This window comes from Mobula birostris, chromosome 18 (genome assembly GCF_030028105.1).
Source record: "Mobula birostris isolate sMobBir1 chromosome 18, sMobBir1.hap1, whole genome shotgun sequence".
Taxonomy (NCBI): Eukaryota; Metazoa; Chordata; class Chondrichthyes; order Myliobatiformes; family Myliobatidae; genus Mobula; species Mobula birostris.
Genome location: NC_092387.1, coordinates 4,581,459 through 4,608,083, shown reverse-complemented (window position 1 = coordinate 4,608,083; position 26,625 = coordinate 4,581,459). Strand labels below are relative to the sequence as shown.

Sequence of the window (26,625 nt, the reverse complement as noted above, 5' to 3'; positions counted from 1 at the left end):
GGCCTAGAGCCATCCTAACAATAACCCTTCAATTCCCAGAATCTTCTCATGAACCTCCACTGGGCTCTCTTCAATGTCAGCACATCCTTTCTTAGATAAGGGGCCCAAAATTGCTCACAATACTCCAAATGCAGTCTGGCCAGTGCATTAAAGCCTCAGCATTACATCAATTCCTCTTGTATTCTAGTCCTCGTGAAATGAATGTTAACATTGTCCCTAATATACCCCCGCATTGCAAGTGATCCAACATGGGTAATCACAGTATCTCGTATTTGGTCAACTCCTCCTATCCCCACCAATGGATGCCTTCAACGAGTAGGCATAGGCAGCCATGAGGCGTGGGAAACAATCCTCATCCCACGTCCAGCAGGAACCTGAGCAGGAGAGGGGAGTGTACTGGCTCCCTCTTCACACAAAATGTTGAAGGAACTTAGCAAGTCAGGCAGCAGCTACGAGGATGCAGCCTGATTTGTCGAGTTCTTCTAGCACTGTGTGTGTGTTGCACAAGATTTACGCCACCTGCAGAGTCTCTTGTATTTATGACTCCCTTTTCAGCTTGGGAGTACTGCAGGCAATATTTACAGCAACCCAAAGATTAAGGCCACTATGAAATTCTCCTGGTCTGCATCTGGGCTTTCTGCTGTCTGTACACATGCATACTGCTGAACAAAGCAATGTTCCTCCGGACCAAGGTGCACAACACTACACACAACATACAAAGTTATATTACTACAAATAAAGTGCATATACAATGCAAACTAAAAAGTAAACAGTATAATGACACCACACAAAGAGATGCTTCCCATCCTAATAGTCCTTGTCTTAATGCTACGGTACCTCCTGCCTGATGGTAGGGTGTCAAAGAAATTGTTGGATGGATGGGAGGGAGCATTGACAATGCTAAGGGCCCTGCATACACGGTGTTCCTGTTAAGTATATCCAAGATAATCCTCTCAGCAGTCCTCACAATCCTTTGTAGGGCCCCAAGCCTCTCAATACAGGAGCCCCTCAGTGCTGTGTACTAAGCCCCTTCCTCTACTCCCTGTATATCCATGACTGCATCACCACCCACAGCTCTAATCTGCTAATTAAATTTGCCGTCGACACTACATTGCCTGATCTCAAACAATAATGAGGTGGCCTACAAGGAAGAAGTTATCTCTCTGACACAGAAGTGTCAAGGAAACAACCCCTCCCTCAAAAACAAAGGAGCTGGTTGTGGATTACAAGAGGAATGGAGATGGGCTAACCCCTATTGACATCAATGGATCAAGGGTTGAGAGGGTAAACAGCTTTAAGTTCCTCGGCATCCACATCACCGAGGACCTCATGGGTCTGTACACACCAGCTGTGTGGTGAGAAAGGCACAACAGCACCTCTTTCACCTCAGACAGTTGAGGAGGTTTGGTGTGGGCCCCCAAATCCTAACAACTTTCTACAGGAGCAAAATTGAGAGCATCCTGACTGGCTACATCACTGCCTGGTATGGGAACTGTACCTCCCTTAATCACAGGACAGCCCAGCTCATTTGTAGTTGTGATCTTCCCATGATTCAGGACATTGACAAGGACAGGTGTGAAAAAAGGGCCCACAGGATCATTGGGGACCTGCGTCACCCCAACCATAATCTATTCCAGCTGCTATCATCCAGGAAACGGTACTGCAGCATAAAAGCCAGGACCAACAGGGTCCGGGACAGCTTCTTCCACCAGGCCATCAGACTGATTAACTCACGCTGATCTGAGTGTACTCTGTATTACATTGACTGCTCTATTTATTATAAATTATTAAAATTACTATGATTGCACATTTAGACGGAGACGTAACGTAAAGATTTTTACTCTTCATGCACATGAAGGATGTAAGAAATAAAGTCAATTCAATAAAAAAAGTAAAAAAAAACTGTCAGGGCTCTAGCAGTTCCACATTTATCCCTGACACCAAGGTGTCATAGACATGCACACAAAGCCAACCCATTCCTTATGGTCCAAGACAATCAACGGCCCTAGTGAGCAGCAAGGATGCGTACCTGCTCCGATTAATGTAACAGCCTAAAGGAGCAGTTTGAGAAGGTCCTGACCAGTACTAACGTTGCAGCTCTATAAAGGAGGGAGCACAAGGGCAATGGCATGGTAGGACCACACTTGGAATATTGTGTTCAGTTCTGGTCGCTTCATTTTTAGGAGGATGTAGAAGCTTTAGTGAGAGTACAGAGGAGATTTAACAGGATATTGCCTGGATTAGAGTGCATGTCTTACAATAGGCTGGGTAAGCTCGGGCTTTTCTCTTTGGAGTGAAGGAGGATGCGAGATGACTCGATAGAGGTGTACAACATAAGGACAGTTCAAGTAGACAGCCGGAGACTACTCCCTCACCCCCTCCCCCCCCCCAAAAACGGGCAGAAATGGCAAATACTAGGGAGCTTAATTTTAAGGTGATTGGAGAAAAGTATGGATGGTGGAGGGGTGGGGGAAGATGTCAGAAGCAAGCTGTTTTTCTTAAAAAAAAACACGAGTGCTGTGTCCTGTCAGGGGTGATGGTAGAGGCGGATATATTAGAGACATTTAAGAGACTTAGATAGACACGTGGATACAAAACAAAATAATGGAGGGCTATGTAGGATGGAAGGCTTAGATTGATGCTAGAGTTGGTTAAAAGGTCATCACACCATTGTGGGATGAAGGGCCTGAACTACAGGTCACAGGGTGGCATAGATAGACCGGACAGTAAGAGAACTCTTCCCGAGGCAGAATACAAGGGGGCATAATTAAGGTGATTAGGCAGTATGGGGAGAATGTCAGAGGTAGTTCTTTCATTACAGACTGGTAGGTGCATGGAACACCCTGCCAGGGATGATGATAGAGGCAGATACATTGGGGATATTTACCAGACTCTTAGATAGGCACGTCGATGATAAAAATGGAGGGCTCTGTGGGAGGGAAAGGCTAGACTGATCCCAGAGTAGGCTAAAGGGTCAGCACATCATGGGCCTGTTTTATGTAATAAACGTACCTCTGTTATCTCATCCTTGGCTTGCTGCAGTTTCTCAGGTTTGTTGGCCCAGATGAGTCGTGCTTCATTCTCTCGTTTCTTCTGCAGTGTAGTCTGTGCATCCTGCCAGCGTTGCCATGCCTTCATCCGCTGGTCAAACACTCCCTACACCGGGACAGCCACACCTCCTTAACATCCAGTTAAAAGCAACCTGCCACCCCAACAGTTTAGTGCACATGATAATTTAGTGGAACCACAAGGTTCAGACTTAGTCACCAGTGGGTACAAGACTCAGGGGATGAGAATGACCCAGAACCACAGACGGTAAACACAGCATTGGGCACAGCTGCAATTCCTGCCCCATTTGCCAAGGCCCGCTGTGTAGATAGATGACCCTTCAGAGAAAGGAGGCATGAAATGACAAAAAATCCACCCACAAGAAAATCTGCAGATGCTGGAAATTCAAGCAACACACACAAAATGCTGGTGAACGCAGCAGACCAGGCAGCACCTATAGGAAGAAGTACAGTCGACATTTTGGGCCGAGACTCCTCGCCAGGACTAACGAAGGGTCTTGGCCTGAAACGCCGACTGTACTTCTTCCTATAAAGGTGCCTGGTCTGCTGCGTTCACCAGCTTTTTGTGTGTGTTGCTTGAAAAACCCACCCACCACAGCTTGCTCTCTCAAGCACTTGCACACAGACTGTAGGGCAGGGGTTCCCAGATCCCTCAGTCAATGGTATAAGGAAGGTTGGGAACACCCCCCCCCCCCCAACAGAGGTTATTACAACTGGATGAAATCTGTTTAAGAGAGAACTGCACTACAAGAGTGATCTCTACTGTGCTGCAGAGAACAAGCAGCAGCTTTGAAAGGAAAGACTAAACAACCAAAAGACCCAACCACTAATCACAACCACCACTTACTCAGGTCCACACTACAGCAGGATATGTGAATCCCGGATCAGTCTCTACTGCCCACCAACAGACAACTCCTCAGGAGAACATCATACTCTACTCGAGAGATGGCTCTAAAATTACACCTCCCCCAGTACAAGGCCACCAACTCCACCATGCACATTCCCAAGATCGGTTGCAAAAGGAAGAGGGTTGGGTATGGGGCTAGCAACCACATACCATAAAAAAAACCAGTGCTACAGAAACTCTAACAGAAGCTCCAAAAACTTCATCCCTGGGACAGAAAGGATACACCAAGGAGGGCTACACCTGGAGGACTGGCCCAGGCGATCTACTGCCTATGCCCCAGTAGGGGTCATGGGCTTGAGGAGAGGCAGTACAAGGGCAATGGCAAAATGGAACAGTAGAAATACAGATAATCAATAGCTAAAGCATCCAAGCATGAAAATGGCGAGGAAGAACCCTGAGACAGAAAGGATGGGCTGAGGACCTTTACTGCGGAGATCAGCCGGATGTAGTCACTCAACAGCTCAGCCAGCAGGAAGAAGTCATTATTGGCTTGTTCCTGTTGAAGTTGCTCAATCTTCTCCTGAACTTCTGCCAGCTGTGACAGAGCCCGTGATAATGCCGTGTGGTCCTCTGAGCTCCCCAACATGGCAGCGCTCTTTGCAAAGATGCCCGTGTTCACCGCCAGCTCTGTAGACAGAATCACAATGTTACCAACTCCACTCCTGATGTGGGATAAACCATTACACCAGCACTCTTCTCAAACACAGGACTTCCTGCCCTTCCTGGGTCAATTCAAAGACACTGGAAAATTGGGCCATTCAGCCTGTCAAGTCTGCTCCACTATTCCACCATGGCCGATTTATTATCCCTCTCAATCCTGTTCTCCTGCCTTCACCCTGTAACCTTTGATGCCCTGATTAATCAAGAACCTATTAACCCCCACTTTATATATACCCAATGACTTGGCCTCCACAGCTGATAACAGCAATGAATTCCACAGATTCACCACTCTCTGGCGAAAGAAATTCCTCCTCTGTTCTAAATTCCTCCATTCTGACACTGTGCACTCTGGTCCTAGACTCCCCCAGCATTGGAAACATCCTCTCCATGTCCACTCCATCTCAGCCTTCTAATATTCCATAGGTTTCACTGAGAATCCCCCTCATTCTTCTAAACTCCAGTTGAACATTGAAAATGGGACACAGATTGAATTGCTTCATTCTATGCGAAAGGAACAGTAGGAGGAACAGAGAGAAAGACTGGTGCCAGAATGTGTGACAACAGTTGTGAGCTGCCCCCAACACCCTTGGGTGTGTTGGCTGTTAACGCAAACAATGCATTTCACTATACATTAGGTCAGTGGTCCCCAATGTCCAGGCTGCGGACCGATACCGGGCCGCAAAGCATGCAGGGGTGCAGCGGTAGCGGGTGCGCACTCAGCACATTTTTAAGAAAAAAGCTGAAATAAACAAGCTAATTAATTGGGCGCCCGGCACCCCTGCAGCCAGGTAGCTGCCACATCATTGTCTGCATTAGGTGTCCACTTTATTAGGTACACCTGCTTGTTAACACAAATACCTAATCAGACAATGATGTGGCAGCAACTTAAGTGCACAAAAACACGCAGACATGGTCAAGAGGTTCTGCAGCCTCCGAGGAGATTCCGAGAGACAGAGGCAGTGAGCTAGAACTTCATGGCAAGGCGGCTGCGAGTCGATGTGACTCCACTTCACCAATTAAAGCTTCCATTAAAGTGACAAGGGAGTTTGAAATGCCGCCTGCCTGTGTTTTTAAGAAGTCACTGGGGGAAGATCGGTCTGCTGCTGGAGAGGGAAAACTGCCTTTTTTTAAAAATTGCTGGTGAGTTTGCTCTGCTACAGAAAGGGAGAATATTGCCCAGGTATTCTGCATTTTGCATGTAGACTTTGACTGTGGACTTTTTTTTTTCCAGTCTTATGGTTTTTTTTTGTATTTTGTGGTTTTTGCCCAACCTTTCCCATTTTTTTTGTGTGCGGGGGAAGGGGATTTGGAGGTCAATGTGCCTGTTCCGTTTTTTGTGTGAGGAGGGATTTGGGGGTTGATGACTGAGCTGCTGTTCTTTTCTTTCTCACTTTCATGGCTGTCTGGAGAAGAATTTCAGAGGTGTATACCTTGATAAATGAACCTTTGTAGTTCAGACCAAACATCAGAATGGGGAAGAAATGTGATTTAAGTGACTTTGTGGAATGATTGTTGATGCCAGAGGAGGTGGTTTGAGTATCTCAAACTACTGATCTCCTGGGGTTTTCATGCAGTCTCTGGAGTTTATAGAAAATGGTGCAGAAAAACAAAAAAAAACACATCCAGTGTGCTTCAGTTCTGTGGGTGCAAATGTCTTGCTGATGAGAGGGGTCAGAGGAGAATGGCCAGACAGGAAGGTGACAGTAATTCAAATAACCACACATTACAACAGTGGTGTGTAGAAGAGCATCTCTGACCGCACATATCAAATCTTGAAATGGATGGGCTACGACACAAGAAAGTACTGGGTTCCACTCCTGAACCTAATAAAATGGCCACTGAGTGAATGTTTAATATACACGTGATAAATAAACTAGAATCTGAAAGATTAAAACCCTCTCTATACTGCCCCATCAGAAATGACCTCACAGGTTAGATACACAACGTGATACGGTCAAACCCTCCTGCAACAACCCAATGTGCCCAAGTTACTTCACTGGAGATGAATGGTTCTAGAATAATTACCAATTACAATCATGAGCCATGTGTCAATATTACATTAATAATTAAACCTGGACAAACACGTCTGTTGACTGCTGGGTTCACCTCTCCGAAGGATGAAGTTATTCAGTCAATTGACTTATTTTCAGTCAATCTATCCAATTTCTGGAATGTAACTGTCGTTAATTAGCTGATCAATCCTCCTTTGCAGAGGACACAGCAAGGTGAACTCCACCATTGAGTGAGAACGCAAGGGAAGCCATGCTAAATGTAGGTCAGAAACAATCTCCCAGTCCCCTTCACGTTTCACTGTTCAGACACAATGTCTCTGCCTCCTTTGTCAATGTCAACACAGAGCAAACACCACCTTTGCGGCTCATTGGCATCAACACATTCAGCCTGGATTAAACCGGAGAGTCAAATTGCTATCGTACCAAATCTCAAAATGCAAAGCATTAACCACGCCAAACAGACACGTGTACAGTCCTGTGATTAGCAGGAACAACAAAGCAGACGTGAGGAGGCTCTGCCTTTCACTAAAACCAGTTAGGTGCCTGCTGAGGTTCTTACAAAACCACAGATCAATGGTCCAAAATGGCAAGTTTATTCCCCTCCATAGGTGCTGCCTGACTGCCCAGTTCCTCCAGCATTGTGTGTGTAGTGTGGAACTATAGGTAAATAGCCTCACTGCCTTGTGGGCAGCCTCAGAAGAGACGAAGGCTGTGGGAGCAAACCCAGACAGCAAATCCAGAGTGGAGCCCCTAAGGGGCAGAACATCACTGAACATCCTTATGGCAGCCAAGCTGGTGCCAAACATATTGCTTCACTTTCCTTTAGACTACATCAGTGATGCCAAGAGGGGGGTCTTGATGACTAGGCATCCCAAGATCTCCATACCTTCCTCCTGGACTTATGCCCTGGAGAGGTCACTTCGATTGTCCTTTGAGACAGACGGATGCCATTAGAATGTAGACTGTTTATCACCCTTCATAGATGCTGCTTGACCTTCTGAGTTTCTCCAGCACTTCAGATATTCTTTATGCAACCAGCCTACATGCTCCCGACCTCTCCGTACAGGAGGTTTGATTTTGCAAAGCAGGTCGAAGCACAGTTTAACTGGATTTGTGAGACTTTATGGGACTTTACTGCAACAGTTAACAACTTTGATGTTATTGCCACCTCTTTGAACTGCATGCCTCACCTTTCCTGTGATTGACAAGGGTTTCAACAACAGCATGGAGTTTGCGTAACTGCTGGTCTTCATTTTCAATTTCCTGAAACTTCTCTTCAAACCACTAGAAACAGAACAAATATTTTGTATAGCAGAGGCAAAACAGACAAAACAATAAAGAAACCGCCCACTGAAGGACTCCAGTCCGGGCCTTCCATAGTCTGTGTCGGACACATCCAGTCTGGACTCCAGTCTGTGTCGGACACATCCAGTCTGGACTCCAGTCTGTGTCGGACACATCCAGTCTGGACTCCAGTCTGTGTCGGACACATCCAGTCTGGACTCCAGTCTGTGTCGGACACATCCAGTCTGGACTCCAGTCTGTGTCGGACACATCCAGTCTGGACTCCAGTCTGTGTCGGACACAACCATGGCACAGGGTGAGAGCATACAGGGAATGTGAAGGACTCCCGCCTGGGCATTCCATGGCCTGTGTCAGACGTCCAGGCACAGGACAAGAACATACAAGGAATATGACGAAGAAACTTATGTACCCAGAGAGCACAGCAGTGCCTAAGGGGATGGTAGTGGTAGCACATTACTAAAGCAAACATGAAAAGTTGGTAACAGATGCATACTTGATGGCTGGCACGGACGTGAAGAGCAGGTCTCTACCACGGCTCTGACACTGAATAGCTGCGGGAAGTTACAAACCCTAACTCAACACAGCCACAGCACACACGTTGGTTGAAAGGGAATATGTAGTTTTTAAAGGAACTCAGTAGGTCGGACAGGATCTATGGACGGGAATAAACAATCGACTTTTCAAGCTGAGACCCATCAGGATTAAAGGTCTCAGCCCAAAATATCAAAACTTTATTACTCTCCATAGATGCTGCCTGGCCTACTAAGTTCCCCATCATTGTGTGTGTGATGCTCTGGATTTCCAACATCTGCATAATCTCTTGCTTGATATGCGCAGCTTTTAAAACTGAATACAGAACCAAGAACAAGGAGCAAACCAATAGATCTAGTTGCAGTCATATGTTCTTTCTAAGGTCCAGGCTGCTGGCAATACAGCACCGCCCCTGGTGGGACACATACTCAGCAGCCGATGCAGCCAGCACTTCTGTACCTACCAGCTCTCCCCCATTCCCAATACCCCACAAGAGGGCAAATATATTGGTAAATGAAAGGTAACAGGGTTAAATTACCTGGAACTGGCCATAGATGGGACAGGACTAGTTGACTGAAATGTACAGCCATAAAGCAGAACCATTCACAGCAGCATCCAGTAGTGTTAGAACCTTCCACTCAGTCAGGGGTTCCCAACCCAGGGTCTATGGTATAAATAAGGTTGGGAACCCCTGCAAGTGATGGAAATTCTTTCTTAGACAACTGGGAGGCACAAAACACTTACGATGTCCGACTCATTCATCTTTATGGTCATCTTACTGACAGCATCAGCAGCTTTGTTGACCATCCGAAGGAGACCAGCACCACTCAGAGCCTGAGTGTTTACTGCTCGTGGTAACTGAAAAGCAAGTTCAAATATTGGCTTTAGACAACTCTACACAAACAGCATTCCCTTCAAAATTTCAACCCCTTCAACAAATAAGGCCACAAGACACAAAAATAGAATTAGGCTGTCAAGTCTACTCTGCCACTCCTTCAAGACTGACTTATTTTCCCTCTCAATTCTATTTTTCTGCCTTCTCTCTGTAAACTTTGATGCAGTTACTATCAACCTCTACTTTAAATATACCCTTGCCTCCACAGCTGCCTGTAGCAATGAATTCCATAGATTCACCACCCTCTGGCTGAAGAAATTAGACTACAAGACATGTGAGCAGAATTCGGCCTTTCGGCCCATTGAGTCTGCTCCGCCATTCCATCGTGGCTGATTTAATATCCCTCTCAACCCCATTCTTTTGCCTTAATTTAATTTTGTGATGCAGTAGAGTGACAGACTTTTCCAGACCAACGATTCCACACTGTTAATCACACTCATGTGACCAATTCATCTACTGACCCATGCCTTTGAAATATGGCAGGAAACTGGAGCACCCAGGGAAAACTCACGTGATCACAAGGAGAGCACACGAACTCCTTACAGACAGCGATGATAATTGAGCCCGACTCACTGGTGCTGTAAAGCAATGTGCCTTCTTTCCATAATCTTTGACACTCTTATTAATCAAGAATGCATCAACCTCTGCTTTAAATACACTCAATATTATGAGTTTTTGAGAGGTTTCTAATCAAACCAGCAAGCATAGTGGCCAGATTCGAGCAGCTCAGTAACCACACTACCAATACTGCCCTGGAAGAGCCAACTATGGCAGGTACAGTTTCCATATGGTACAAGCAGTTGAGTGGGGAGTTGATCAGGATGTAGGAAAAATTTGCAAAGAATAAATGGAATGAAAGTAGGATTAGTGTAAACAGGAGTTCCTTAAGGTTGTTATAGTTGGGTGGGGTAGGGTGGTGGTGGGGACAAGCTCCCACTACTTATTTAACAATCCCAATGGTGTGCACCTCAAATAGCCTCTAACAACCACGTCCAGATCCTGGCCTTCACGTGTGGCTTAGCTACTAAGCCATTTCAACTGACACAGGGGCACAGATGGGTTACTGGAAATTTAAAACCACTTGCTTCGGGCAGATGGGGCTCATCAGTCATGGTTGGCAGCTCATCCATGAGAAAAAATCTCTGATCTCAAACTTCCGCTGCCTTGTGCTTAGCTCACTCATGAGGAAGACTTTGAGAGTAAACCGCAAAGAAAAATCCAGAGCTGGAATACCCAAGGCAGTCCTACGTTGAATTTAACGCTGACTGGCAATTCCTGCCACTCGGTTGGTGCCAAACTGTATCAGTCTCTGCCGTTCCATCGCATTCACCAGCTGCGTGGAGAAGGGGAGCCTGCTGTACGGGCAACAGCTTGCTCTCCATGTCGTACTACCCTGGCTTGCATATGAAACGTAGATAGCTATGATGCAATATCCATGGTCAACCCTGACCAACGCAGTGCCTCGAGCTCGTGTAAACTGTTGATGGTTAATGAGGACTGAGTAGACTGAAGGGTCTGCTTCACTACCTTTGTATTTGGAGCCATTTTAATTTCTGATGCTAATTATCCAAGATCTAGCCAATAATTAGAACTTCCCAGCAACTCAAAGACGATGAAGGGTCCAATACCCAATAAAGGACCTGGGTTCAAAACACTGACTGTTTATTCCCCTCCACAGCTGCTGCCTGACCTGCCGAATATGTTGCAATAGAACTGCCCAGGAGCTCAGTATCAGAGAAAGCCAGTGGACTGTAGAGTAGAGCCAGATCAGAGTCTGGTTCTACACCACGAGGCACTGTCGACCAGGGCAGATCCACCCCCACCCACTCCTCTAATCCCTCTGAAGGAGCAGAGCAGAGCAGACAAATACTGAATGTGACCAGAGCAACACAGCCAACCCTGCTAATGGCCTCCAGCCATCTGAAGCAGATTACTGACGTAAGGAAGCCCAAGAATCTCTGGTTAAATCTTCAGTAATTGGCTTCAATTAGAATGGCAAAAAATTTTATTTTGTTTGATTTTATTTGGAGCTACAGCATGGAACAGGCACTTACAACCCAACAACTCACCAATTTAACCCCTAGCTAATCATAGGACACTTCACAATGACCAACTAATTGGTACGTCTTTGGACTGTGGGAGGAAACTGGAGCACCTGGAGGAAACACCCATGCACACATGGGAAGAACGTACAAAGGTGCTTACAGAGGATGCCAGGATTGAACTCCTGAACTCTGATGCTCTGAGCTGTAATAACACTGTGTTAACCACTATGCTACAGAGGCATCCAGCACAGCACAGACACGGGCCATCATTACTATGCAAATCCGGTTTAAAATTCTTCACTTATTCTTATCAACTCCCCCCTCCCCCACACACTTGCACATGAGGAACAATTAGTGGTTAATTCACCTACCAACCTGTCAGTCTTTGGGATGAAGAACATGGGAGAAAACTAGACCATCTGCAGTCACAGGCAGAACATGCCAACTCCACACAGTCAGCACCAGAGGTAGCAGCTCCCCTAGATGTTGCACCGTGCTCACAACATGCTGGAGGAATTCAGCAGGTCAGGCAGCATCCGTGGAAAAGATCGGTCGACGTTCCGGGCCGGAACCCTTCCTCATGGTTCCGCCTCCTTCTACTACCCATTGTGTTTTCCCCTATTCTTTCTTCACCTTTCCTGCCTATCCCCTCCCCTACCCCTTTATCTTTCCCCTTACTGGTTTTTCACCTGGAACCTACCAGCCTTCTCCTTCCCACCCACCCCCCACCTTCTTTATGGGGTCTCTGCCCCTTCCCTCTACAGTCCTGATGAAGGGTTCCAGCCTGAAACGTCAACGGATCTTTTCCACGGATGCTGCCTGACCTGCTGAGTTCCTCCAGCATGTTGTGAGTGTTGCTTTGACCGCAGCATCTGCAGATTATTTTGTGTTGCACACATGAGGTATCAAATCTTGTGGGAAGGCGGTAAGAGAATGGGGGTTGGGAGGTTTAATGAATCAGCCATGTTAGAATGGGCTTATTCTGCTCCTACTTCTTATGGAAGCACCCAACGAAATAGAGGGTCCAAACAATAACAGAAGGAGACAAGTCAGAGATACATTGCTGATGTTAGCTTGTCGTTAAACTGGAAGTGCTGATACTTAGAAATAAGAAAACTGCAGATGCTGGAAATCTAAAATAATTCAGATCAGCAGCAGCTGTGGAAAGCATTGCTTTGGGTCTGCTCAATCTCATCGTCTGCCTATTCCCCTCCACTCCATTCCAAACTACCTTGCATTGAGCAGTTACCTCATCTTTTTCCAAGAATTCCCTCACATCAGGATCCTGTAATAGGGTGGGGTGTTTAATGATCCGCTGTAAGTACCTGGAATGATCAAAACATTGGATGTTTAGTCTGGAGTTCATTATTTTGATGATTTAATACTGTTTTTGTACAAACTATGTTACACTAAGGCTTACAATTAAATGCATGTTCAATCTTGATGATACAACACTTGGTAACAGCAGGTAAGATAAGCTGCCTTCTCAGTACACTGTAGAAATGGCTACACGTGCCTAGTCTAATCCCGAACAGGAAATGGCAGAGGCTGGCACATTCTGTGACAGTGTACCTCATTATTGTTTGTCTTACAGACAGTGTAGAACAGGCCCTTCTGACACCACCCAGCAATCCCCGAACTACAACAATTGTTCATCCCAGTTTGGCAAAAGAATAAATCAAGAAAGGTAGTGCACCCGTGGCTGACAAGAGAAATTAGGGATAGTATCAATTCCAAAGAAGAAGCATACAAATTAGCCAGAGAAAGTGGCTCACCTGAGGACTGGGAGAAATTCAGAGCTCAGCAGAGGAGGACAAAGGGCTTAATTAGGAAGGGGAAAAAAGATTATGAGAGAAAACTGGCAGGGAACATAAAAACTGACTATAAAAGCTTTTATAGATATGTAAAAAGGAAAAGACTGGTAAAGACAAATGTAGGTCCCCTACAGACAGAAACAGGTGAATTGATTATGGGGAGCAAGGACATGGCAGACCAATTGAATAATTACTTTGGTTCTATCTTCACTGAGGGCGACATAAATAATTTTCCAGAAATAGTAGGGGACAGAGGGTCCAGTGAGGTGGAGGAACTGAGCGAAATACATGTTAGTAGGGAAGTGGTGTTAGGTAAATTGAAGGGATTGAAGGCAGATAAATCCCCAGGGCCAGATGGTCTGCATCCTAGAGTGCTTAAGGAAGTAGCCCAAGAAATAGTGGATGCATTAGTGATAATTTTTCAAAACTCGTTAGATTCTGGACTAGTTCCTGAGGATTGGAGGGTGCCTAATGTAACCCCACTTTTTAAAAAAGGAGGGAGAGAGAAACCGGGGAATTATAGGCCGGTTAGCCTAACGTCGGTGGTGGAGAAACTGCTGGAGTCAGTTATCAAAGATGTGATAACAGCACATTTGGAAAGCGGTGAAATCATCGGACAAAGTCAGCATGGTTTTGTGAAAGGAAAATCATGTCTGACGAATCTCATAGAATTTTTTGAGGATGTAACTAGTAGAGTGGATGGGGAGAACCAGTGGATGTGGTATATTTGGATTTTCAAAAGGCTTTTGACAAGGTCCCACACAGGAGATTAGTGTGCAAACTTAAAGCACACGGTATTCGGGGTAAGGTATTGATGTGGATGGAGAATTGGTTGGCAGACAGGAAGCAAAGAGTGGGAATAAACGGGACCTTTTCAGAATGGCAGGCGGTGACTAGTGGGGTACCGCAAGGCTCAGTGCTGGGACCCCAGTTGTTTACAATATATATTAATGACTTGGATGAGGGAATTAAATGCAGCATCTCCAAGTTTGCGGATGACACGAAGCTGGGTGGCAGTGTTAGCTGTGAGGAGGATGCTAAGAGGATGCAGGGTGACTTGGATAGGTTGGGTGAGTGGGCAAATTCATGGCAGATGCAATTTAATGTGGATAAATGTGAAGTTATCTACTTTGGTAGCAAAAATAGGAAAACAGATTATTATCTGAATGGTGGCCGATTAGGAAAAGGGGAGGTGCAACGAGACCCGGGTGTCATTATACACCAGTCATTGAAAGTGGGCATGCAGGTACATCAGGCGGTGAAAAAGGCAAATGGTATGCTGGCACTTATAGCGAGAGGATTCGAGTACAGGAGCAGGGAGGTACTACTGCAGTTGTACAAGGCCTTGGTGAGACCACACCTGGAGTATTGTGTGCAGTTTTGGTCCCCTAATCTGAGGAAAGACATTCTTGCCATAGGGGGAGTACAAAGAAATTCACCAGATTGATTCCTGGGATGGTAGGACTTTCGTATGATGAAAGACTGGATCGACTAGGTTTATACTCATTGGAATTTAGAAGATTGAGGGGGGATCTTATAGAAACGTATAAAATCCTAAAGGGATTGGACAGGCTAGATGCAGGAAGATTGTTCCCGATGTTGGGGAAGTCCAGAACGAGGGGTTACAGTTTGAGGATAAAGGGGAAGCCTTTTAGGACCAAGATTAGGAAAAACTTCTTCACACAGAGAGTGGTGAATCTGTGGAATTCTCTGCCACAGGAAACAGTTGAGGCCAGTTCATTGGCTATATTTAAGAGGGAGTTAGATATGGCCCTTGTGGCTAAAGGGATCAGGGGGTATTGGGGGGGGGGGAAGGCTGGTACAGGGTTCTGAGTTGGATGATCAGCTATGATCATACTGAATGGCGATGCAGGCTCGAAGGGCCGAATGGCATACTCCTGCACCTATTTTCTATGTTTCTATGTTTAACCCCAATATAATCACAGGACAATGCCTGATGTTTTTGGATGCCGGAGGTAACTGGAGCATCCGGAGGAAACCAACTCACACATGGAAGAACAAGCAAACTTCCTTACAGAGGACACTGGAATTGATCTCCGATGTCTCAAACTGTAATAGCATCACACTAACCTCTATGCTATTGTTGTAGAAATATAACTGTGTTGTGTGAGAGTTTTATGCAGTGCTGTGCTGCTTGGTCTGGAGGAATGCATTTCATTTGGTAATATACATGGTTGAAATGACAATAAACTGAACTTAAACTAATACCACTGACTATCAGTAAGCACAATTACAGATTAGCTTATTTTATCACATGTACTTGAAAGCAAATACCGCAAAATGTGTTCCTTGTGTGTAAAACAGTTTGTTTCAGGTACTAGCCAAATCCACACAATATTGCTTTTACATCAGCACACCTATAGTGGTGAACAGAGCAATTTCTCTCTCAGTAACTTGTGGCTCAGGTGCCACCTGGTGTAGAATGGCTGAAACTGCAGGAGGGCACAGACCTCATCAGCTGAAGGAGTACGGCTTTAATTATTCAAAGTAAATTTATTATCAAAGTACATATATGTCACCATATACAATCCTGAGATTCATTGTCTTGTGGGCATCCTCAAATCCATAATAAAATAATAACCATAATGGAATCAATGAAAGACCACACCAACCAGTGTACAAAAGATGAACTGTGCAAATACAAAAATATTAATAAATATATATATAAGCAATAAATAGAGAACATGTTCTATTTATATGGGAGGTAGGGTTTAAGGGTTGGCACAACATTGTGGGCCGAAGGGCCTGTACTGTGCTGTACTATACTATTCTATGTTCTATGAAATGGTGAGTTGACTCCTTGACAGCAAGTTCAGCGGTGACAAAAACAGTTCAGTGATGGGACAAGTGAAGTCATCTCCACTGGTTCAAGAGCCTGATGTTTGAGGGGTAATAACTGTTGCTGAATGAGGATACGATACCTTCTTTCTGATGGCAGCAGTGAGAAGAGAGGATGACCTGATTGGTGTGGGATGATGCTGCTCTTTAATGTGACAACACTGTATACAGATATGCTCAATGGTGTGGAGGGCTTTACCCCGATCCACCGGGCCATATCCACTACTTTTTGTAGAATCTTGAGTTCAAGGGGACTGGCTGTGATGCAATCAGACAATATGCTCTCCACCACACATCTATAAAAGTTTGCCAAAGCTTTAGCTGTCATGCTGAATCTTTGTAAACTTCTAAAGTAGTAGAGGTGCTGACGTGGTTTCTTCGTAATTTCACTTACTTGCTTGTCCCAGGATAACACCGAGGAATTTAAAGTTGCTGACCTCTCCACCTTTGATCTCCTGATGAGGACTGGCTTGTGGACCTCTGGTTTCCTCTTCCTGAATTCAATAATCAGCTCTTTGGTCTTGCTGACATTGAGTAAGAGGTTGTTGTGGCACCACTCAGCCAGACTTTCATTCTCCCTCCTATATGCCAATTCATCATCACCTTTGACTTGGCTGATGACAGTGCTGTCATTAGCAAACTTAAATATGGCAGTAGAGTCCTGCTTTGCCACACAGTCATAAGTATAAAGCAAGTACAGCAGGGGGCTAAGCACACAGCCTTGTGGTGCACCTATGCTGATGGAGATTGTGGAGGAGATGTTCTCAATCCAAACTAAATGAAGCTGGCTTGAAGCAGGTGGGTATCTCAAACTTCCAATTTGAGAGGTTAAAGATCTCAGTGAACACTGCAGCCAGTTGATCAATGCAGGTCTGTGGCACTCGTAGGTCTTTTGTTGCACAGCAGACAGCAGGCCTGAATCTCCACATTGTCCAACTGCAGGAAAATTACACATTCTGCCTTGTTAAACAATGAATTTTAGCATTTTATCCTCTCACTGCCCCAGCCACTAAGGGGCCACAAGGAGAGGAGAACAGAACGAAAGGGGACTGAGCTGTAAACTCAGCCAGCTCCATCCTGGGTGCTGGCCTCCCCAGCATTCAGGAAACCTTCAAAACTGCAGCATCCATTAAGGACCCCCATCGCCCAGAATGCTATTACTGCAAGGAGATTTAAGAGCCTGAAGACACCAACACAACATTTTAGGAACATCTTCCCCTCCACCATCAGATTTCTGAATGGACCCTGAACCCTATCTATTTTTTCTGCTCTCTTTTTGAACTACTTACTTAAAAAAAAATATATACACATACAAATTTCACAACATATGGCTGAGAAGAGCAAGAAGGGGGCATGAGAAGGCCTTGGCGAGTAGGGTAAAGGAAAACCCCAAGGCATTCTTCAATTATGTGAAGAAAAAAAGGATGACAGGAGTGAAGGTAGGACCGATTAGAGATAAAGGTGGGAAGATGTGCCTGGAGGCTGTGGAAGTGAGCGAGGTCTGGAATGAATACTTCTCTTCGGTATTCACCAATGAGAGGGAACTTGATGATGGTGAAAACAATATGAGTGAGGTTGATGTTCTGGAGCATGTTGATATTAAGGGAGGGGAGGTGTTGGAGTTATTAAAATATATTAGGATGGATAAGTCCAAATCCCCGGGGCCTGACGGAATATTCCCCAGGCTGCTCCACGAGGCGAGGGAAGAGCTTGCTGAGCCTCTGGCTAGGATATTTATGTCCTCGTTGTCCACGGGAATGGTACTGGAGGACTGGAGGGAGGCGAATGTTGTCCCCTTGTTCAAAGAAGGTAGTAGAGATAGTCCGGGTAATTATAGACCAGTGAGCCTTACATCTGTGGTGGGAAAGCTGTTGGAAAAGATTCTTAGAGATAGGATCGATGGGCATTTAGAGAACCATGGTCTGATCAGGGACAGTCAGCATGACTTTGTGAAGGGCAGATCGTGTCTAACAAGCCTGATAGAGTTCTTTGAGGAAGTGACCAGGCATATAGATGAGGGTAGTGCAGTGGATGTGATCTATATGGATTTTAGTAAGGCATTTGACAAGGTTTCACATGATAGGCTTATTCAGAAAGTCAGAAGGCATGGGATCCAAGGAAGTTTGGCCAGGTGGATTCAGAATTGGCTTGCCTGCAGAAGGCAGAGGGTCATGGTGGAGGGAGTACATTTGGATTGGAGGGTTGTGACTAGTGGTGTCCCACAAGGATCTGTTCTGGGACCTCTACTTTTCATGATTTTTATTAACGACCTGGATGTGGGGGTAGAGGGGTGGGTTGGCAAGTGTGCAGACAACACAAAGGTTGGTGGTGTTGTAGATAGTGTAGAGGACTGTCGAAGATTGCAGAGAGACATTGATAGGTTGCAGAAGTGGGCTGAGAAGTGGCAGATGGAGTTCAACCTGTAGAAGTGTGAGGTGGTACACTTTGGAAGGACAAACTCCAAGGCAGAGTACAAAGTAAATGGCAGGATACTTGGTAGTGTGGAGGAGTAGAGGGATCTGGGGGTACATGTCCACAGATCGCTGAAAGTTGCCTCACAGGTAGATAGGGTAGTTAAGAAAGCTTATGGGGTGTTAGCTTTCATAAGTCGAGGGATGGAGTTTAAGAGTCGCGAGGTAATGATGCAGCTCTATAAAACTCTGGTTAGGCCACACTTGGAGTACTGTGTCCAGTTCTGGTCGCCTCACTATAGGAAGGATGTGGAAGCATTGGAAAGGGTACAGAGGAGACATGATAGAGGTATACAAGATATTAAGAGGAATAAATAGAGTGGATAACCAGCGCCTCTTCCCCAGGGCATCACTGCTCAATGCAAGGGGACATGGCTTTAAGATAAGGGGTGGGAAGTTCAAGGGGGATATTGGAGGAAGGTTTTTTACTCAGAGAGTGGTTGATGCGTGGAATACACTGCCTGAGTCAGTGGTGGAGGCAGATACACTAGTGAAATTTATGAGATTACTAGACAGGTATATGGAGGAATTTAAGGTGGGGGGGGTTATATGGTTATTTTGCCCGACGCCAGCCCCCTAGGCCTGAGTCGACGTAGTTATATGGGAGGCAGGGTTTGAGGGTCAGCACAACAATGTGGGCCCAAGGGCCTGTACTGTGCTGTACTGTCCTGTACTATTCTATATGCCAGTGATATTAAACCAGATTCTGATTAAATTACAACAGAACATTTAAGAGAAACAACAGAATGCAGAGGGGTTCAATGAATACAGGACAGCAGTACCATTTATGAAAGAGAACCTTTGGTTTCAGAACCACAGCCAGCCCTGCACAGCACAGATAAAGGGGTTATTTTCAGGGACCGAGATGCCAGGAACAGCTGGGTAGTTCACTATCAGTGGTGCAAAGTTTGTTTAGTCTGGGTAAAACTGGAGCGCTGAGCCATAATATTCTTCACTGCAGGGAGCAAGCTCTACACTCATGACCACACCATTCCTCCCACGACGACAGAAGTGAGTTGTTAAGTTTTCAGAGAATGCAATAGGACGGGCAGAGGTATAGGGAAAGGCAGGATTGGTGTTGGTGGGGTGGGGGAAGAAAAACCATCTGCAGTTACTGAAATCAGGAACAACATTTTTCTTTGACGACTGAGACGTCAAATTTGAAAATGGAAGTATAAAGAGCACAAGGGTGGATTTGATAAATTTCAGAATGAAACTAAATTCCAGAAAGGAAGCAATTCTTCAGAGTGCAAGTCGGCCAATTTTCACAACTTCAGTTTCAGCCTTCTCTGCTGAATACATTGAAACTTTTTTTATTTAGGGATACAACACAGTAACAAGCCCTTTCTGCCCAAAGAACCCTCACTACCCAATTACACCATGTGATCTTTGGAATGTGGGGGGAACTGAGTATCTGGAGAAATCCATGCAGTCACAGGGAGAACATACAAACTCCTTATAGACAGCAGCAAAAATTGGAACACGGGTTGCTGGCCCCGCAAAAGCATTACGCTAACATGCCACTCACATTTGGTGGGTCATTGCCACAAGTACTCCCATCGGCTCAAAAAAAGATGGAAAGAAGATATGGAAAGCCAATGGAGCCAATGGCGATAGCCAAGGATTTGATGTAACCCACCCACCCAAGTTCTGACACTGATAATTTTAAAAACCAGAAACCAACAATCACTGAACCATGGCATCACAGTAGAAGCAGTTAGTACATCTTGGGGTATTCCAGAGTTCAGTTCCAGCACTGTCTGTAAGGAGTTTGTATGTTCTCACGAGTGCACGGGAGAACATGTCCTCTCTTCTGGGTGCTCTGCTTTCTTCCCATAGTCCAAAGACCTGCTGGTCATTGAAAATTGTCCTATGATTAGGCTAATATTAAATAAGTGGGCTGCTGGGAGCTGCCGGAAGAGCCTGTTCCACGATGAATTTCCAAATTAAACAAATAAATAAATACTGCTATTTTAACTAGGCAACTGGAAAAGTTTAAAGATTGCTTACTCTGCTTTGCAAAGCTGACCTATAAGTTTCTGAATTAAGATCAAGACTATTTTTGTGTGGAGACGAGAAAACCCATACACACTAGGGCAGATTAGCTCCCATGGACAGACAATTGTGTTTATAAAATATGCTGCAAGTAGATTCCTTGCTAATTGAGCCAAGGATTAACATGGACTGGATCCAACAGGAAAGCCTAAAATTAAAGCACATTTCAGGCTACCTCCTCATGCTGCCAACTTGACTATGGATTTACGTAGTGGCTGAAAGCGTGGTACTGGGGCGACCCACTTTCTGGCACACACGAACCGATTCACAACAGCACAGGGCAGAGGGCCGGCCCCAAAAAGGGCGCCAGGCCATCTTCACCAGCAGGGGGGAAATCCCGCGCACGGAAAGGGTCTGGGAATATGTATTCCCCGCAGCAGTCCCGCCCAGGGAGGGCGGGAACAGGAAGGCTTTAAAGTAGGCTGCGAAGTTTGAATAAATCCTTTTATCACAACTCCAACTCACCGACTCCGTGTGGTTATTCTAACGCTGTGCGTAGCACACCGCTACAGTACTTCCTTTATGATTATACCTTAAAAGTTTCAGTTTTCAGCCAATTTGCTTTAGCAGAGGTCTGAACCTACATCTACCATTCATCCCTGGTATTTCAGTCAGCCCCTGTTCAGTGACAGCCCTGGCAATCTACTGCCCTTGGATAAAACAGCAGTAGGCATTATGCCATGATGCCCTACAAGATATAGTGAATTCAGGTAGCACAGTGAACACCCATTGGTGCTGCCCTCCAGTGTTTGCTTGGTAGAAGACATGTTGGGCCAGGGCAATATCCTATGCACCATCAATGTACAGGCCATGCCACTCAGGGACCCAAGTCACACAAAAAAGAAGAAAAAGATATACTATTTATGTTGTTCTGCTCTCATAACTATGTGTTGTTTGCTGTTGGTACTGTGTTTTGCATCTTGGCTCCAGAGGAACACTTTCATTTGGCTGCATGCATGAATGGTTAAATGACAATTAAACTTGAACCTGCCACAGGACATGAAGTGGCGACTTAGGCAAACCATTTCATCCACCTCAGAATATTCAACCCCGATTCTCTGGAAGGCCCACACTTATTTGCAGTGCTAATCCAAGTCTCTCATCAAGGAAGAATCAAAAACCCTATTGAACAGCAATTCTGGCATAGAAGTGAGATCCATCTTTCAAACCCAGGCTGCAAATTCCAGTGGGATGGAAGACTCTAGCTCCTCAACTCCTGGTTCAAATGATGTTAACCTTGACAGCTTAACCTGTATCATCAGCCTATTCAATGAGGGCTGGAACATATTACACACGCACACACCCTATAAAGAGTATTCACCCCCTTGGAAGTCTTCATGTTTTATTGTTTTACAACATTGAATCACAGTGGATATAATTTGGTTTTTTTTATATATACTGACAGGAAAGAATCTTTCTGCTGATCAAAGTGAAAACAGATCTCTACAAAGTGATCTAAATTAATTGCAAATATTAAACAAAATAATTGATTGCTTAAGTATTCACCCCTTCAAGTTAGTATTTAGTAGATACAGCAATTACAGCCTTGAGTCTATGTGGATAGATCTCTGTTAGCTTTGCACTTCTGGACACTGGAAATTTTTCCCATTCTTCTTTACAAAACTGCTCAAACTCCATCAGATTGCATGGGGATTGTGAGTGAGCAGCCCTCTGTCCAGCCACAAATTCTCAACTGGATTGAGGTCTGGACTGACTTGGCCAATCCAGAACATTAACTTTGTTTTTAAAAGCCATTCCTGTGTAGCTTTGGCTTTATGCTTGTGGTCATTGTCTTGTTGGAAAACAAATCTTCTCCCAAGTCGCAGTTCTTTTGCAGACTGCATCAGGTATTCCTCCAGGATTTCCCTATATTTTGCCGCATTCATTTTACCCTCTACCATCACAAGCCTTCCTGGGCCTCCAGCAGTGAAGCATCCCCACAGCATGATGCAGCCACCATCATGCTTCACAGTAGGGATAGTGTGTTTTTGATGATGTGCAGTGTTTGGCTTACATAGCCAAGTAAAGCATTTAGTCTAATGGCCAGAAAGCTCAATTTTGGTTTCATCAGACCATAGAACCTTCTTCCAGCTGACTTCAGAGTCTCTCACATGTCTTCCGGAAAACTCTAGCTGAGATTTCCTATGAGATTTTTCCCAAACAGTGGCTTTCTCTTTGCCACTCTCCCATAAAGCTGTGACTGGTGAAGCACCTGGGCAACAGTTGTTGTATGCACAGTCTCACAACTCAGCCACTGAAGCTTGTAACTCCTCCAGAGTTGCTTTGAGTCTCTCAGTGGCCTCCCTCATGAGTCCCCTTTCTGCACGGTCACTCAGTTTTTGAGGACGGCCTGCTCTAGGCAGATTTACAGCTGCGCCATATTCTTTCCATTTCTTGATGATTGACTTAACTGTACTCCAAGGGATATTCACTGACTTGGAAATATTCTTGTATCCATCTCCTGACTTGTGCATTTCAATAACCTTTTTGTGCTGTTGTTTGGAGTGTTCTTTTGTCTTCATCGTGTAGCTTTTGCCGGGATACTGACTCACCAGCAGTTGGACCTTCCAGATACAGGTGTATTTTTACTACAATCAATGGAAACGGCCTTGATGGCACACAGGTCTCCAAAACCAGATCTCCATTTAACTAATTATATAACTTCTAAAACCAAATGTCTGCACCAGTAATGATTTTGTGTGTCATATTAAGGGGGGGGGGGGATGAATACTTATGCAATCAATTATTTTGTGTTTTGTATTTGTAATTAATTTAGATCACTTTGTAGAGATCTGCTCTCACTTTGACACAAAGGAGTCCTTTTTTGTTGATCAGTGTCAAAAAGGCAAAATTAAATCCACTGTGATTCAATGCAGTAAAACAATAAAACATGAAATCTTCCAAATTGGGTGGGGTGCGTGAATATTTTTTTAAAATATAGGCACTATACATGTATACATACACACATATACTTCCTGTAATTCAATTTTTTTTCTATATTTATCATGCATTGCTTTGTACTGCTGCTGCAAAGTTAATGAATTTCATGACATAAGCCGGTGATATTAAACCTGATTCTGACTCTCATTGACCACCCTCACTGAGCTCTGGCTCTCAGGCCATCACTCAGTTCAAAGCCTCTATGGCCGAAATGCTCCAATCTTACCCAAGTTCTCAGTACATCAACTCACAGTCTTCAAGACCCACCAAAGATAGATACAGCCTGGCTCACCAGCAGTTCTTCAAACCTCAACTCTGAAAGTCTGGTATTTCAATTGCTAGATTAGACTGCTTGTTATTCTCTTTGCAGCTTTACAATCAATTCTGTGCTACTTATATACATGTACATGAGAAAGTCAGCAGATACTGGAAATCCAGAGCAACACACAGAGGAACTCAGCAAGTCAGACAGCATCTATGGAAATGAACAGTCAACATTTTGGGCTGATACCTTTCTTTAGGAATAGAAAGGAAGGGGGGAAGACTCCAGAATAAAAAAAAGTGGGGGAGGGGAAGGAGGATAGCTAGTGATAAGTGAAGCCATGAAGAAAGACATGGTAAAAGGCTGGAGAGGAAGGAATCCGGTAAGAGGAGAGTGGACCACAGGAGAAAGGGAAGGAGGAGAGGCATCAGAATGAGGTAATAGAGAACAGGAAAGAGGCCAGAGTGGGGAATAGAAGGAGGGAGGGAGGGGAGGGATTTTATTTTTGTTAAACCAGAAGGAGAAATGGATATTCATGCCATCAGGTTGAAGGCTACCCAAATGGAACAAGGTGTTACTCCTCCACTATGAGAGGCATAAGAGGCGGCCATGGACCGACATATCAGAACAGATATATGCGATTGTTTAGTATGCTTCCTGGTAGCCATAGTACGTATATGCAGTTGTTCAGCATGTCCTCTAGTCTTAACATTCTGGAAAGCTCTGGAAGCTTCTCTGGTGCTACATTATTTGAAAACGGGCTCTTTTAGGCAAATCAGAATGAAATGTTTCCTATGTGTATAAAGAGCTGACCACAAGGCAGCATCATCTTTTTAGTTTTTGTTTTGCCTTCTGCAGCTAGTTTCCATTCCTGTTATTGTCTGTTTTCCAGTTTTCCTTGATCTATTAACGCTTAATAAAATGATCAAGATGCAACAAGTTTTATGCCTCTTTGAAAGCTATACCATACATTGCCTTGGTTTCCACACTCACCGTTCTAATGCTGCTCTCCTCCGCTCTAGGAACTCAGCCGAGGAGGAATCTTCTTTCCCAACTTTTACTTTGGTCATACCTTACCAAAGAGAAAGCAGGATTAGGAATTTACTTTAGGAAATGGGAATCTAGAGAGTGGAAATTATGGTTATGACAGGTAATTAGCTTTCTAATAGTGTACTGGGACTTCTCAGTTAAGGATAGGGACAAGCTCTAGGCTGCTCCATTTGTCATTTCTATATACTACATTTCAATCTGACACCGAAGTAATTTTGTATCCTCCAATAACACAGATCATTTCAGTTTATCAGAGCAACCTTCTTGCAGCTGTGTAGTAACATAACTGTTAGCGCAACGCTATTACAGCTTGAGGTGTTTTAGAGTTCCATTCCGGTGTCCTCTAAGGACTTTATGTTTGTCCATCCCATAGAACGTGGGGCTTTTCCCTGGCTGCTCCAGTTCCCTCCCACAGTCCAAAGACGTACTGGGTGGGTTAATTGGTCACTGTAAATTGTCCCGTTATTAGGTTAGGGTTAACTGGGGTTGTAGGGTTGCTAGGGCGACATGGCTTGAAAGGCCAGCTCTGGGCTGAATCACTAAATAAATAAAAATTCCTATTCTCCCCACAGTCCCATCAACTCACCCACCTGCACCAGGAGCAATTTACAGTGGACAAGTGACCTACTTTGGGAATGTGGCAGGAAACACTAGCACCCAGGCTAAATCTATTCAGTTACAGGAAGATAATGGAAACTTCACAACAGCAGCACCAACCTACTAACTGCGCCACTAGACCACCCTGAATTAAGGTCCACTGGGACCTAAACCTAGAGTCATCAAATGAGAAGTCTCCAGCACTACCCATCACTGAAGACTTGTCAATTAGGAAGGTCTAAATTACACTAATTAGATAAACATCTCTGGTGATAGAAATCACTTACACAGTGCATCAGGTTCAGAGCATGGGTGTGAAAACTTTTCAATCCCCTCTGTACATTTTTCCCTCTGAGCAGAACAGCACAGGTGTCGATTCCATAAAATCCCACCCCACATGGGACAAATTCAACATGTAGATTTATAGAACAATGCTGGGAAAATGAAGGCAAGATAAAACACCATCTACAGACAGGAACAGCGGTCAGTAATACAGCACAGAAACACTCCCTTCAGCCCAACTGATCCATGCTGAACACAATATCCTTCCTGTTAGTCTCAGTTACCCGTGTTCAGCCCATAACCCTTCAAACACCTGTTCAAATCTCTCTTAAATGTTGCAATTGTATCCACCTCAACCACTTCTTTTGCAACTCACTCAAGGTGCTCATTATCCTCTGTAAAGTTACCTCTCAGATCTCTCCCCTCTTATCTTGTATCTGTGCTCTCTAGTTTTGGATTCCCCAGCCTCGTGGAAAAGACTATGAACATCAACCTTATCCACACCTCTCATTATTTTATAAACTCCTGAGGTCACCCATCTTTCTCATGTACTCCAGGGAATAAAGATCCAATGTGGCCAACTTCCTACAATTCAGACTCTTTAGTCCAGGCAGTATCTCATAAATCCTTTTTGCACCCTCTCCAGCTTTACAATGTCTTTCCTATAACAAGGTGACCAAAACTGTACATAATACTCAAATACAATCTCACCAATGACTTGTATAACTACAGAATGTCCATGCTCCCAAGTTCAAAGCCCTCACTGAAGGCCAGTATGCTAAACTCCTTCATCACCATATCCACTTGCAACGAACTGTGTGCTCATACTCCCAGGTCCCTCTGTTCCACAACACTTGTCAGGGCCCTGCCAT

General features: G+C 44.8%; 1 protein-coding gene across 1 annotated transcript in view; it reads right to left on the bottom strand.

Moving 5' to 3' along the window:
* LOC140211912 (sorting nexin-1-like) overlaps positions 1–26,625 on the bottom strand; it is a 124,322-nt gene that overhangs the window by 6,729 nt on the left and 90,968 nt on the right. Inside the window, exons 8-13 of the mRNA XM_072282114.1 lie at positions 24,818–24,896; positions 12,673–12,748; positions 9,228–9,341; positions 7,838–7,931; positions 4,397–4,602; positions 3,013–3,156 (exon numbers count right to left, since the gene is read on the bottom strand). Of these exons, the coding sequence (XP_072138215.1) occupies positions 3,013–3,156; positions 4,397–4,602; positions 7,838–7,931; positions 9,228–9,341; positions 12,673–12,748; positions 24,818–24,896 (713 nt within the window). The remainder of the gene's footprint in view (positions 1–3,012; positions 3,157–4,396; positions 4,603–7,837; positions 7,932–9,227; positions 9,342–12,672; positions 12,749–24,817; positions 24,897–26,625) is intronic.